This window comes from Eptatretus burgeri, chromosome 3 (genome assembly GCF_056783735.1).
Source record: "Eptatretus burgeri isolate ZD-2024b chromosome 3, Ebu_testis_v1, whole genome shotgun sequence".
Taxonomy (NCBI): Eukaryota; Metazoa; Chordata; class Myxini; order Myxiniformes; family Myxinidae; genus Eptatretus; species Eptatretus burgeri.
This window is the reverse complement of record NC_140963.1, coordinates 61,120,069-61,135,068: the sequence shown is the minus strand read 5'-3', so window position 1 is coordinate 61,135,068 and position 15,000 is coordinate 61,120,069. Positions and strand designations below refer to the sequence as shown.

Genomic DNA, 15,000 nt, shown 5'->3' with positions numbered 1-15,000 from the left:
AACAAGAAGAAGAAGAAGAAGAACAACGCGGAGCTCGCTTCGAGCCAGCGTTCGCGATGCAATGCGGCTAAAAAAAAATACAATTCATGAATTGTTTAACGCTGGAGAAAATCCAGCTGCTCAGGTATATGGAGGTCTGAATAGCGGCCAGTAAAATGGTCGCGCTGGTTCAAAGGGTTAAAATAGTAACATGATGTAAAGCTTGTCATGCAAATTCCTTCCTTGGCACACCTGAGCTTCCAACCACGAACAAATCTTTCATCCGCAGATGAAGTGCTGCACTCCCCTCTGGGGGTGGTGATTCTGCCTCACACCTTTCGCGGCTTCATACTAAGGAAAACCAAGGCTTTTAGGATCACTGGTATCTCCCGCGATGAAGCTGAGTCTTTGGGTCTCTCACTCTTTCACCAGAGGCAGGTCAGTGATCTTTCTGTATTCTCCCGTCTCCTCTCCAACCTTGATCCTCCCCCCCCCCAAAACCCACCCTCCCACTCTGTCTGTGATCTGTCCTCCCGATATTTCCTCTCGCTGAAGCCCTCCCCATGTTGGGAGGAGATATATCTTGGAGACTTGGAGGATGGTTGTGGTTGGCATTGGCGCTGGGAGAGTTTTGGTTTGCGGTGGCGGAGTGGCAGAGTTTGGGTCACGGTAGCTGCACGGAGAAGAGGTTTTGACAGCACGTGCACGGACAGGAGTCTGAAAAGGAGTGGTGGTCGGGACGTGCACAGAGAGGAGCCTAACAAGAGTCGTGTTTTGTGCTGAGTCGGGTGGTGCGAGGAAGGAAGGAGTCGTGGTCGGTACGTGCACGGAGAAGAGTTTGGGAGCTCCGACGATTCGCCACGCAAGTTTCGTCACGAGCCACGAGCCTGGCACGAACTCCCGGACCGTGACCCGACGACCATTAGCCATGCAAGATGCCGCATTACCGAGCACGCTTTCCTGCGACGACAGGTACCCATGAACTCTGACCCCCAGCTCGTCTATCCTCACATCTGCGAGGGATCAAATAAAGACTCTGGGGTTTCTTTTCATTTTGTGTGTGTGTTTGCGTGTGGGCCAGTCTTTTAATAGAATTGTATAAGTGTTTTTTGTATCATTGTAAATTCCTGCATATTCGTTCAAGTCTCGCCTCTTCTGTCTTTTGATTTTGCTGCAAATAAATTTATAAGAAATGAACCTAGTCTGTTTCCGTCCCTCCTTATATTGGTCCAGCATGGTTCGTATCTGAGTTTACACGGGGTTTCATCCCCGGTAATAGATACATCGTTGCCGGAACATCCTGGGCAGGCCCGCTCGACTGCATCCAAGCCGGATTGGTTGGTGGAAGTTGATACTCTACCGTAGCTGGAAGAGTGATCCGGTTCGGTCAGACGTTCCGAGGGCATGAATCCCCGGGAGCAAAGACTTCGTGGTTACTTTGGTATATTGGACATGAACAATTAACCCTACGCCACGCGGTCGAGATATTGGCGTTTCACGGTGGATTAATCGACCCGCTGGCTCGCGGAGTTATCCGAGCGACGGCCTACAATTCCGGGGAGTCTGGTGGGAGACGGCGTAAACTTCCCCACTTCGCGGTCGTTCTCGCCACTGACCCCTGGCCCACAACAATATATATATATATATATATATATATATATATATATATATACATATATATATATACACACAAGCCGGTAGGCGGACATGGGTCGTCGACTACCCAATAGAACCTGACGCGATGGGCGCGTTCGATGGGGAATGACCTGAGGATTAAGCACAAGAAAATTCATGATTCCAGCTTTAAGGCTTAATGCTGCAGATTGTTTTTTCGTTAAAATACCCCCACATTGAGGTTTTTCGGCCGTTGCTCGGCAATGGAGGGGTCCATAGCAACGGTTCTCATTTGCACACAACCAGGTCATGGTACGAACCTACCAACCAAGTTTCATCGAAATCGCCATTGTATTAACGGAGCACTGGACCGAACAGACAGAGAGCCAAAAAATTTCAAAGTCCCGTTGCGAGGCAACGGTGGTGTCCATAGCAACGGTTCTCATTTGCACACAACTCGGTCATGGTATGAACCTACGAACCAAGTTTCATCGAAATCACCATTGTATTAACTGAAATTGCCATTTTAAATACTGATAATAAGGGTGAAACACATCTCAAAAAAAAATTTTTGGAATTTTTTTTTTTTTTTTTTTCGACGACATCGACTACCCAATATAAATACATATATATTGTTACGGCTGTGGAAATTCGCATTACACTATAAAGGGCCCGTAGGTGAGATATCTCTAAGTACATATGTAGTTAGCCCAAACCCGTTGTATAAAGGGATTTTATGTGATTCATTCGGGCTGCGACGCTTTGAGATGGCCGTTTCTCTGTTCTATCTATATTTTGAACCAACTACGTCTCAACCGCCATAACACAACAACCACCACGGCAGCCATCGTCACCAACTACAACCACGCTCCAACCCTCAGACAACAACAACGCCAACAGCCACGACCTTTACCTTCACAACTCAATCCTGCAAACATCGCATCACCGTCATTCCCAAACGGCACCATAACCATCAAACCACCACCGATAAACCCTCCACCACCCTTACCTCTCTCCTTCTATGGTCATTCCCGCACCACCTGTGAACACTGAGCGTCGGGCTGTCTTGGGCTCATTCAAGATACGCACCGAGCCGCGAGTGCAAATAGCGGCCTTTCCGAGGGAGAATTCGGATCAAGAACGCTACACGCCCACTTCTGATCCGTCCAATTAGCAAGCGCGGAGCGGCTTGGCCGCGCCTCCAGGCGAGTCTGTGTGAAATCGATATATGCAAATTCTAGGATCAGGGGAGATTCACGCCAACTTTCCTCCGTCCAATTGGCGAGCGTGGCTCCAGCTCCGAGGACATCCTGATCCGGAAATTTGCATATTGTTTTCTCCTGCCGGCCTATAAAACTGCGAGCGCAAGGCGAATCGTGGCAGAGTGTGACAGTAGCAGTGTGTGTCGGCAGGACAGAATGAGTCGAGTCATCGGTGTGGCAGAGAGTGGAGTCGGGTGGCGAAGTCATCGGTGTGGCATCGAGGTGGGTTCTGCAGTCAGCTGAGGAGAGTTGCGGGAGAGCAAAGGAGAGAGGGAGAGCAAAGGAGCTCAGGTCCGAGGCGAGAAGGACGGCGGTCGGCGATGAGGTCGCGGTGTGAGATCGCTCGTCGCGGGACCCAAGCCAGCCAGCCATTCTCCTCCCCCAGGGCATCAACAATTCCCCCTTTCCCCCACGCTGAGATAGTGCAAAAAGGGGGCCCCGTTCCAACCCCACTCCAAACGTCGTGTCAACGAAACCCGCCAAGGAGCACGGAGTCGGGGCACAGCCACGCGGCCACATCTGCGGTTCGTCCGCCAACGCGTTACGAGGACGCGGGTAGGACCGCACGGTCTCGCGAACCTGGCCGCTCCTTCAGGTCACGCTCGTATATTGGCCTACAGGCCCGTCTGCCCTCTTGTCTCTGAGGGTGGCTTCTTTCCTTTGCTTTTGAGTAAATGTGTGTTGGCCCCATCTGTAAAGTAGAACTGTATAAGTGTTGCCGTGTGTGCGCATAGTCGGTAGTAACTCTGCGTCATTGTTTCTTTTGTTTTAACTGCTACATGTGCATTTTGACTGTTTGGCTGTATATGTGTGCTTTCTGTGTGTCGCGTAATAAATGTGCATTGTGCGAACTGTTTTCCCGTTTCGCTTCGTCTTTTCTTTATTGACCCTCCATCCTGCTTCACGGAAAGGGTTCGTAGTGGGTTTAATACGCCTAAGAATTAATCGGAACCGTCTCCGGAACTCCAGGAACGAGGGGAGGGAGTATTCCCCCTTGAGGCGAGTCACGACCAGGTGGGTTCGGTCGTGCTTTGCGAGTTCGAGGGGACGGGTGCTGCGAACGTGTGCACGGAGAGCTTGGGGGGTATAGAGGCCCCGGAAACCCTTGGGGTGGCACAAATCCCCAGTGTGGTTGTCTCAGTGTGTGTGGTGCAAGGTGTGAGTGCGCCCCCGTGTGCGGAAGCGATCCCGTGTGTGAGTGGTGTGGTGGCAAGTGTGCAGAGATGCGTGCTTCCCAGCACGTCGTGTGAGAGTGAGGCACGGTGTGTGTGAGGGAAACGGCACAGGTGAGTGAGTGGCTGAGTGCAAGGGAGACAGTGTGTGTGAGAGCGGTATGTGAGGGAGATGTCGGTCGGCATGCGTGAGCATGCAGCCGCGTCTCTCGGTGTGAATGTAATGGAGTGGAGAGTGAGCGTCGTAACACGCAGGTGTGCGTGGATTGAATGGCGACGACGACGGCGACAGATAGACAAGGGCCGGGTAGCGGCCATAGTTATTTTGAGCACCGCGCAGGGTTCACCCAGCGGCAAGCGAGGTCCGTGCTGTGCAACGCACAAGGCCGCCACGTGTGCTCTTGCGGGATTGAAACCCGGTCCGGAAACGAGCGCGGTGAATGTTGCCGATCCCGCGAAGGACAAAGTGTAGGCAGGTAGACGGATTCGGACCGAATGGGTTCTCCACGCCGGCAGGGGTGTGAAGCTCCAACGAGCAGAGCACATGTGTTCGCGTGGGGAACCCCTCGAGACGTGGGGCTTGTGTTTTTTTATGTGCAGGGTGACGTCATGGCTGCGTGTGTGGTTGGAATCCGGCAGGAGTGTGAATCCCTGCCGGATGGTACCGTCCAAGAGGGACGAGGGACGCGAACAGCTGCCATGTCGTCACGCCAAAGGTGCGCGGCTGCGAATTGCCGCGCTGGTGCGCAGGTTGCGAGTTCCCGCGCTGGTGCTGCGCATGTATAAAAAAAAAACAAGCCTCGCTTTCGGGTGAACAGGATTCCTGGGCAAGGGGTGGATGATCCCCTAAGCCTGGGCACAGGATGAAACTACTTAGGGGGAAGGGTTAGCTGAGCTAGACCGGCTTCATGGGGCCCGTGGAATGGATTAGGTAGAGGGATTGCAGCCAGATTTAGGATGGGAGATAAGGATTTGGAGACAGTGACAGACTTTGAATGTGTAGAGGGGACGTAGCTTAGCTACGTAGTGTTCAAAGGAACAACGTGGGAGCACGAGTTTGTTCAGGGATGTAGTGAGCAGGATGGCAGAGATTCAGCGGTGGGTGTGTTGAAGAGTTGTGGGTTGTGAAGTGGAAGCATGTGCTTGGTGAGTGAGTGAGGCCAGCGGGTCTGTGTGTATGGAGCGAATGTGGAATGCATGGTGCGATGAGTGCTTGGGGGGAGGAGTGACTCCCGCCCAAGAGACCCCGGGGTCAGTGTAGACTGAGTTAGCTGGGTTAGTTAAATTGGAAAATGGAGGTCGTTTTGTTGTTGGTGGGGAAGTAGGCTCGAAACCCGTTTGGAGGGGAGCAGGAGCCCTGTTGATGGGCTGGGAGCGTGGCTGCGAAAGGTGAGTATCGCTGAGTGGGTACCCCGGGCACCGGGCTAGTCGGCCGCAGTAGGCCAAGGGCCCATGGGGGGCCGGGATAGCGTAGTTGGCACGGGTGCGCCCGCATGATGCGGGGGCCCGGGGCGCCGTTAGCCGCGTGGGCAGTGTTGTGGGCACGGGTGACCCTCGGAAAGGGGCCTGGGAAGCCAGCCTGCCACGTGAGCGTTTCAGGGGAGTCACCAGGGAGGGCACTCCCCGGTGTTTAGGGAGCTGGTAGGCTTGGATGCAGTGTAGTGCCCGGGGGTGCCATCGTCGGAGAATCGGCAGAGGGTCGTGCCTGCCAAGGGGAGCCACGCGTCCCAGCCCTGAGACCGTGTGAGGGCACGGGAAGAAAATTGGGGGGCGAGGCCCGAAATTGTGAGGACACCAACACAGGCGACGGGAATCTGGGTTGGTAGAACCAATAGTTTAAGCGAGAGGCGCTTGTGGAAAGCCCCGGGGTAGTTTAAAGGTTAATGGTTAGGGTAGATTAGGAAGTGTACCCCTCCGCACCATCCATCCCTTCGCTCTCGTTGTGGGCCGCTGGACCCACTTTGGGTTAAAGATCGCTGAAGTCAAAGGAGGCCATCCTGGGGCTTCGTTGGGCCTCGGCACATGACGCAAGCTCTCCCTCATTCCCCTCCGGGAAGGGAACGTAGGGGTTGGGAGAAGGCTCGGTGACGAGATAGGTTAGCCGAACAAGGGCAGTAAAGGGGGTGAGGGGACGATTTATAGTGGGGAAGTAAAAATAAAAACAACAAAAAAACAAGTTGGGGCTAAATTGGGTTTTACAAATTAAGGGAGTGGGTATGGACAGTGACAGGCAAAGGCGATAGGTTGGGAGGGAGACTGTAGGGTAGGTCTGAGCCCGCCTTCCGAGTGGCCAGCACCACCGCACTCCCTCCACCAACCTACACTGCAAGGCAAAGGCCGGCCCACTTCATTGGCAGCTGCTGTTTTGCTGCAAGGCCTGTGCTGGCCGGATCGTCTGCAGCTGCTGTGCTTCAAGGCCTGTGCCGGCCAGTTCGTCTAACGGCTGTGTTTGCCTGCAGCGGCCTGGTTCTGCAGGCTGTGTTGCCTGCTGCCTTCGCCATGCCATGCCCACTGCCCCTGTTCACCAGCCCCGTTCAATTTTGCTTTGCCCCCCCTTGTTCATTGCCATGTGCGCCAGGATCGTCGGCAAGCCACAAGGACTGTCCTGTTGGCAGCAACAACACGGGCCTGCAGTGGCGGCCCGTGCGCCGGTTCACCGTTGACTGTTGACTTCTTGTTCCTGCAGAGTCCATTGATCCTGGGCCATGGTTTCGTGTAAGATTTGTAAGTAAGATGTACTGTAAATATGAGTGCGCCCCCGGCAATTTTATTTAAGTCGTCCGTATGAGTGGGTTTGTTTAGTTAGTTACTCAGCTCTCAGGTTATTTATTTTGGGGACACGAATAACATGAATGTTGCACTCAGGGATGCGAAGGTAAAACGTACTAGGGGAGAACTACACATGATTGCACACGAGAATTTGTCAACTCGGGACGAGTCTGTAAAAAGCGGAGGGGTAGCGTTACGGCTGTGGAAATTCGCAGACCACCATAAAGGGCCCGCAGGTGAGATATCTCTGTAAGTACATGTGTTGTTAGCCCCACCCGTTGGAGACCGATTTATATGATTCATTCGGGCTGCGACGCTTTGAGATAGCCATTTCTCTGTTCTATCTTTATTTTGAACCAACCACGTCTCAACCGCCATCACACAACCACCACGCCAGTCATAGTCACCAACTACAACCATGCTCCAACCCTCAGACAACAACAATGCCAACAGCCATGACCTTTACCTTCACAACTCAATCCCGCAAACATCGCATCACCGTCATTCCCAAACGGCACCATAACCATCAAACCACCACCGATAAACCCTCCGCCACCCTCACCTCTCTACTTTTACGGCCATTCCCGCACCACCTGTGAACACTGAGCGTCGGGCTGTCTTGGGCTCATTCAAGATACGCACCGAACCGCGAGTGCAAATAGCGGCCTTTCCGAGGGAGAATTCGGATCAAGAACGCTACACGCCCACTTCTGATCTGTCCAATTAGCAAGCACGGAGCGGCTTGGCCCCGCCTCCAGGAGAGTCTGTGTGAAATCGATATATGCAAATTCTAGGATCAGGGGAGGTTCACGCCCACTTTTCCTCCGTCCAATTGGCGAGCGTGGCTCCGCCGCCGAGGTTATCCTGATCCGGAAATTTGCATATTGTTTTCTCCTGCCGGCCTATAAAACGGCGAGCACAAGGCGAATCGTGGCAAAGTGTGGCAGTAGCAGTGTGTGTCGGCAGGGCAGAGTGAGTCGAGTTATCGGTGTGGCAGAGAGTAGAGTCGGGTGGCGAAGTCATCGGTGTGGCATTGAGTTGGGTTCTGCAGTCGGCTGAGGAGAGTTGCGGGAAGAGGCAAAGGAGCTCGGGTCCGAGGTGAGAACGACGGTGGTCGGCGACTAGGTCGCGGTGTGAGATCGCTCGTCGCGGGACCCAAGCCAGCCAGTCATTCTCCTCCCCCAGGGCATCAACAATTCCCCCTTTCCCTCGCGCTGAGATCGTGCAAAAAGGGGGCCCCGTTCCCACCCCACTCCAAACGTCGTGCCAAAGAAACCCGCCAAGGAGCACGGAGTCGGGGCACAGCCACGCGGCCACATCTGCGGTTCGTCCGCCAACGCATCACGAGGACGCGGGTAGGACCCCCCCGGTCTCGCGGACCTGGCCGCTCCTTCAGGTCACGCGCGCATATTAGCCGACAGGCCTGTCTGCCCCCTTGTCTATGAGGGTGGCTTCTTTCCTTTGCTTTTGAGTAAATGTGTGTTGGCGCCGTCTGTAAAGTAGAACTGTGCAAGTGCTGCCGTGTGTGCGCGTAGTCGGTAGTAACTCTGCGTCATTGTTTCTTTTGTTTTAACTGCTACATGTGCAGTTTGACTGTTTGGCTGTATATGTGTGCTTTCTGTGTGTCGCGTAATAAATGTGCATTGTGCGAACTGTTTTCCCGTTTCGCTTCGTCTTTTCTTTATTGACCCTCCATCCTGCTTCACGTAAAGGGTTCGTAGTGGGCTTAATACGCCCAAGAATTAATCGGAACCGTCGAGGCCAACGATAACACCGCTCGGTTATCACTGTAGCACGGAACGGACCGCTTAAGCGGTTCGTGTCTGGAGTCAGCCTGTGGCATGGTGCGATCGGGCGGTCGACCATTCGCGCAGGTACTTAGGTAGATCGAATTTGGCGATCGACCCTATCCTGCGCGGGTGGGCAATTGGCACGATCGTGGTGAGGTTAAACCACCACCCGTGACTAGCTCCCGGCGTTGGTCCGAGAGTCACGACTGAATTGTCCGTTCCGGTGGGCGAGGCGGCCGCCATTCGAGTCGAGCGGCCGATCGCACGCGAACTCACAACAATATATATATATATATATATATATATATATATATATTTATATATATATATATATATATATATATATATATTTATATATATATTGTTACGGCTGTGGAAATTCGCAGAACACCATATAGGTCCTTAGTTCGTTATGGCGATAAGTCCGTGTTCAGTTAGATTTCCCCACCGTTGTTTAATGGGGATTATTCGTGTGGACAGGGCTGTGAATCTTCAGGTCGCCGTGTTTCTTTACTATCGTTATTTTGGACCAACCGCTTCACACAACCACCTTAACCACAACCCTCATAACCACACCACTGCGTTTCCACCTCGGCACACAGTTGCCAGAGGCCTGGCCTTCGTCGAGGGAAAGCAGGCGGCCCCCGTTCCCTCCTCCCCCGGACGAATGGTGTCTCCACGGTGAATTCCACCCTGCTGTGGAAGACGACAAATGCAGCGGCAAGGGAGTGTCCCCGAATTGGCGGGAAAATGCTCCCGTCGAGAAGTTTCCCGCATGTTCTGGAAGGAGGGCGGGGCGAGAGCGGAGCGGCAGAGCGTGGGTAATAAAAAGCGCGCACGGAGCGTTCGTTCTCTCTCCCTCTCTCCCTCTCTCCCTCTCTCCCTCTCTCCCTCTCTCCCTCTCTCTGGGGTTGCTGCCGCTCTCTCGCTGTCGTTGAAATTCTCTCTGGAGTTGCTGCTGGGGTTGCTGTCATTGCTGGTGTGGTTGCTGCTTGTGCCGAGGAGAATCCTGACCAGATCAGCGGCAGAAGCGAGTCCTGCTGAGGAGAATCTGGACCGGATCAGCGGTAGAAGCGAGTTCTGAGGAGAATCGCGAGTTGTTGCTGCTGGGGTTGCAGTTGTTGCTGGTGTGGTTGCTGCTTGTGCGGAGGACAATCATGCCAAGGAGCTGCGTGAAGATCTGGGCTCGTGTCCGAGTCAGGAACTTGGAACGGTAGGTCGGTGGAAGTCCGGGCGTCACGAGGGAGACGAGGGCTGGAGGCGCAGCCCTGCTGTGTCGCGCGAACGTGTGGGGAGAGCCGGAGAGAGCTCGCCTGCCGCTTGGCAAGGCCTGGGCGCAACCGCGGCTACGCTAGCTGCCGTGGGGACGGGACGTCGCGACTCGCCCCATCAAGGCACCACGAGGGTGCAGGTAACCCGCAACGGTCTCGTGGGGCCCTTTCGGTCACCAAGGCCCCACGTTATAAAGGCCCACGGGCCCAGTCTGACTCCCTTGTCTTTGAGGGGGTCTTTTCTGTGCTTTTCTTTTGAGTGAATGTTGTGGCGCCGAGTCTTTCAAGTAGAACTGTTGTTAAGTAAATGTACATAATAACCATAGTCGGTTGTAGTGTTTTCGCCTTGCCCATGTCTTTGTCCCCGTCCCGCAGTCTTCAACAAACAACTGCATGCGTGTTTTTCCATCATTGCTTACCTGCATGACTGCATGATTGGCTGTAAATGTGCATCTGTGTAAAATAATAAATGTGCTTGTGTGAATGTTAACCCCTTCGTCATGTCCTTTTTACCCAAATTGAACTGCTATCTTGCTTTCGGAACACTAGTTGGGATTTGAATACCGATAATAGAATCGGGTCCGGCGAGGTTTGGCGATAATACCCGCTCGGTTATCCCAGAATGGAACGAACCGCTTAAGCGGTTCGTGACCAAACAGGCCTTCGCCGAGGTACGGTCCTTCGGTAGGTTACCCACGCGAATACTTAGGTATATCGATATTCAGCGATTGACCCTGTCGCACGCGGGTATAATGCGGACTGGGCTGTGGTGGGATAAAGAACCCACCTGTGACTGGTTTCTGGCGTTGTTCCAGAAAGTCACGACTGAATTGTCCGTTCGGTGGGCGAGCGGCCGTTATTAGTTAACGCGGTCACTCGCACGCCAGGCGGGCCGAGATTCGTAACAATATATACATATATGTATAATGTGCATTGGGGAGGTGATGGTGTGGAACAAAACGAAAACCATATTTGTATCCTTAAATAATATATTTTGGAGAAGGGAAACATAATTTGTATACTCCAGTCATAGGCAATGGACCGACACACAGGGAAGGAGGGGAAATTGATTTATTATGTACAGAGGGTGGAGGCCATATATTTATTCGGTAACAACAGGTAATGTCTTCCACATTTGCTTTTATAGATGGTTCCAGAAGGGAGATGGGCAGCATGCAATGTGGACACAGTGCAGGAGGGTGACATCATTTCAACTTCCTTACCATTACAATTTATCCAGAGATCTGATGAGATTTCTATCAGATCTCGTGCGAAACCACAGGATATGTCAATAAGGATGGTTTGCTGCAGTTGTCGGAGTTTGACCAATAATTTTTAAAGCACCAGATCATATTTCACATCAAATTTGCCTGAATGTGGAAACATCTCACTAACCTGTGCGCACCACACAAGATGCAGATGTGTGGAGTAAGTGGCTGTGTGTTACCACAGACATGTGGTAGAGCCTGCCAGATGAAAGGTTGAGAAAGGTGTAGCTGACAGAGTCTGTTGGTAGCGTGTGGTTGACCACGTAACCGGTCTGGTCAATTAACTTGACGCTGAGATCATCAAAATCACCCAAGGGAGTGTTCCATTGCAGTTGCACCGAAAACTCTGTGCCGTTGCAGGTTAGATTCTGTGCCATGGAAGGTACTGTTCACAAGGGAATAAACAATCCAGCATTATCACAAATATTTTAGACCTTCGATTGTTGCAAGTTTAGAATAACATGCTGGCACTGTTACCCGTTTGCCACGAGTCAGGTGGGCAAGATTATCTGAGCAGGAAAAGTAGGACATAATGCTCTTTCCACCCACCCTGTCCGTTACCTTCTCGGACTTGGTAAGGCATTCGATAAGATGAGTGAGGAAAGTGAAAAAAACAACAATCATGAAGAAATCATTGCGGCCTGTTCTAAGTCAAAGCAGGGTTGAGCAGATAAAAAAAAAACATGGAGGCTTCAGACCCCAGCGAGGTGAACCAGGAAACACCTTGAGACCCCAGACAGTGAGGTGGCCGAGGATCGCTTGATGAAGGATATAATTAAATAAGGCCGTTAATTATCTTCAAAAGATGTGTCTTAATTTACCTAAACACTCATTTTCACTCTTGCACTTCCTTGGAGCTTTCTTAGAATGCATGCAAAGTTTCAGGATTCTCACTTTTATAGTTTTGGAGTTATGGAGGAGACACACACACACGTACACTTGTTAGTGTCAATAGATTTTGTCAGTATTGGGTGCTATGTTTGTGGCAATACACTTCTTCCTCCTCTCCACATTCCCTTTTGTAAATCCCCGTTTCGATAAAAAAAATTGTGTGGTCATCAAGGAGTGGGCTCCTTAGCGCATCGAGTATTGTGGAATATCCCGTTCATCAGCAATTTGAGTTCACGCACTTAGTGCTCATGAAAAGCAACTTGCATAACAGCTAGCTCCATAAATTCTGCAGGGGAAATTTGCCGTAGTTGTGTGTCAGACGCGCCAATTTGTGCACAAAATAAACTCAGGAAGATGTGGAGACATCTCTTCCCCGACCCACCCGGCAATACAATGGTTTTGAAGACCCATGAACGTTATCATTATTTCATGAAAGCTTGTGCTCCTTTCTATCACTATCAAAACTCAGAGAATGATAACAAGTTAGCAGACCATCAAGTTTCCTTGTGCTATGTTCATCCACCTATACCAAGTTCAGAGTGTGTACCATTCAAGTTTGTTGGAAAATGGTAGATCCACCAACGCGGGGACAATGGCATCACGGAATTTGTGTTCTACATTTGTCTCCAGTCAGTATGTACAAATCGATATATATATTAAAAAAATACAATTCATGAATTGTTTAACCCTTTGAACCCTGAGCTCCTTTGACTTTCAGATTCCCCACCATGGGCTCGCTGGAGAAAAATCCGGCTCTCAGGTATATGGAGGTCTGAATAGCGGCCGGTAAAATGGTCACGATAGTTCAAAGGGTTAAAATAGTAACATGCTGTAAAGCTCGTCATGCAAATTCCTTCCTTGGCACACCTGAGCTTCTAACCACTTACAAATCATTCATCCGCAGATGAAGTGCTGCTCTCCCCTCTGGGGGTGGTGATTCTGCCTCACACCTTTCGCGGCTTCATACTGAGGAAACCAAGGCTTTTAGGATCACTGGTATCTCCCGCGATGAAGCTGAGTCTTTGCGTCTCTCACTCTTTCACCAAAGGCAGGTCGGTGATCTTTCTGTATTCTCCCGTCTCCTCTCCAACCTTGACCCCCCCTCCCCAACCCACCCTCCTGCTCTGTCTATGATCTGTCCTCCCGATATTTCCTCTCGCTGAAGCCCTCCCCATGGTGGGAGGAGATATATCTCGGAGCCTCGGAGGGTGGTTGTGGTTGGCATTGGTGCTGGGAGAGTTTTGGTTTGCGGTGGCGGAGTGGCAGAGTTTGGGTCACAGTGGCTGCACGGAGAAGAGGTTTTGACGGCACGTGCATGGACAAGAGTCTGAAAAGGAGTGGTGGTCGGGACGTGCACAGAGAGGAGCCTAACAAGAGTCGTGTTTTGTGCTGAGTAGGGTGGTGCGAGGAAGGAAGGAGTCGTGGTCGGTACGTGCACGGAGAGGAGTTTGGGAGCTCTGACGATTCGCCACGCAAGTTCCGTTACGAGCCACGAGCCTGGCACGAACTCCCGGACCGTGCCCCGACGACCATTAGCCACGTAAGATGCCGCATTACCGAGCACGCTTTCCTGCGATGACAGGTACCCATGAACTCTGACCCCCAACTCATCTATCCTAACAGCTGGAGGGATCAAATAAAGACTCTGGGGTTTCTTTTCATTTTCTGTGTGTGTCTGCGTGTGGGCCCGTCTTTAAGTAGAATTGTACAAGTGTTTTTGTATCATTGTAAATTCCTGCATATTTGTTCAAGTCTCACCTCTTCTGTCTTTTGATTTTGCTGCAAATAAATTTATAAGAAATGAACCAAGTCTGTTTCCGTCCCTCCTAATATTGGTCCAGCATGGTTCGTATCTGAGTTTACACGGGGTTTCATCCCCGCTAATGGATACATCGTTGCCGGAACGTCATGGGCAGGCCCGCTCGACTGCATCCGAGCTGGAGTTGGTTGGTGGAAGTTGATACTCTACCGTAGCTGGTAGAGTGATCCGGTTCGGCCAGACGTTCCGAGGGCGTGAATCCCCGGGAGTAAGGACTGCGTGGTTACTTTGGTATATTGGATTGAGACAATTATCCGGACGCCACGCGGTCAAGATATTGGAGTTTCACGGTCGATTTATCGACCCGCAGGCTCGCGGAGTTATCCGAGCGACGGCCTATAATTCCGGGGAGTCTGGTGAGAGACGGCGTAAACTTCCCCACTTCGCGGTCATTCTCGCCACCGACCCCGAACAATATATATATATATATACATACATATACAGTCATGCGCCACTTAACGACAGGATTACGTTCTGAGAAACGCATCGTTAAGCGACGTCGTCATTGTGCGAACATCATTTTTTTTTTCATTTTCGTTTTCGAACATCGTACTTACACAAACCTAGACACCTAAGCAACATGGTGTAGCCTATTGCTCCTCGGATACAAACCTGTACAGCATGTTAATGTACTGAATGCTGTCGGCAATTGCAACACACATCCCAGAGACAGAAGACACGTTAGATTTACCTTTGTGCAGTTCATGACGGCCATCAGTGTTGTTAGCAGCAGCTTACAACCTCCTCTCGCATCGATTATAGAAAGGTGAATAAAATAGCGTTTGGATTTAATAAATCCGTAATCATTGCATCGATGTTATAATTTACAAATGAATAAACGAGCACCTGTCAATTGTGATATATTTTCGGAACAGTGCGATTGTTTCAACAACATAAAAAGCTTCACTAAAAATACATTTGTGTTTTAATTGACGAACAACAACGATTTATTCACGGAATTCTTCAATTCAAAGGTAATTTACTTGTGAGAAGGTAAACGTGCAAACATTGTTTCAGTTTTGATAGCTGATTTCCTTGAATCCTGATTTCGCACGACCCTGTTTTTTTTTGCGATGACATTTTATGGACCTCAACGATCGCATAAAACAGGGCCACACTGTCGTTGTTTATTATCATTATGAGGTATTATGTTCTGTAGAGTGTA

At 51.1% G+C, this 15,000-nt stretch overlaps 1 protein-coding gene across 5 annotated transcripts in view; it reads right to left on the bottom strand.

Moving 5' to 3' along the window:
* The window catches only part of LOC147030026 (receptor-type tyrosine-protein phosphatase beta-like), a 267,673-nt gene that overhangs the window by 173,392 nt on the left and 79,281 nt on the right, over positions 1–15,000 (bottom strand). For all 5 annotated transcript variants that reach the window (XM_085873693.1, XM_085873694.1, XM_085873696.1 and 2 more), the window contains one exon: positions 11,253–11,510. In XM_085873693.1, coding sequence (XP_085729819.1) covers positions 11,253–11,510 — 258 coding nt within the window. The remainder of the gene's footprint in view (positions 1–11,252; positions 11,511–15,000) is intronic.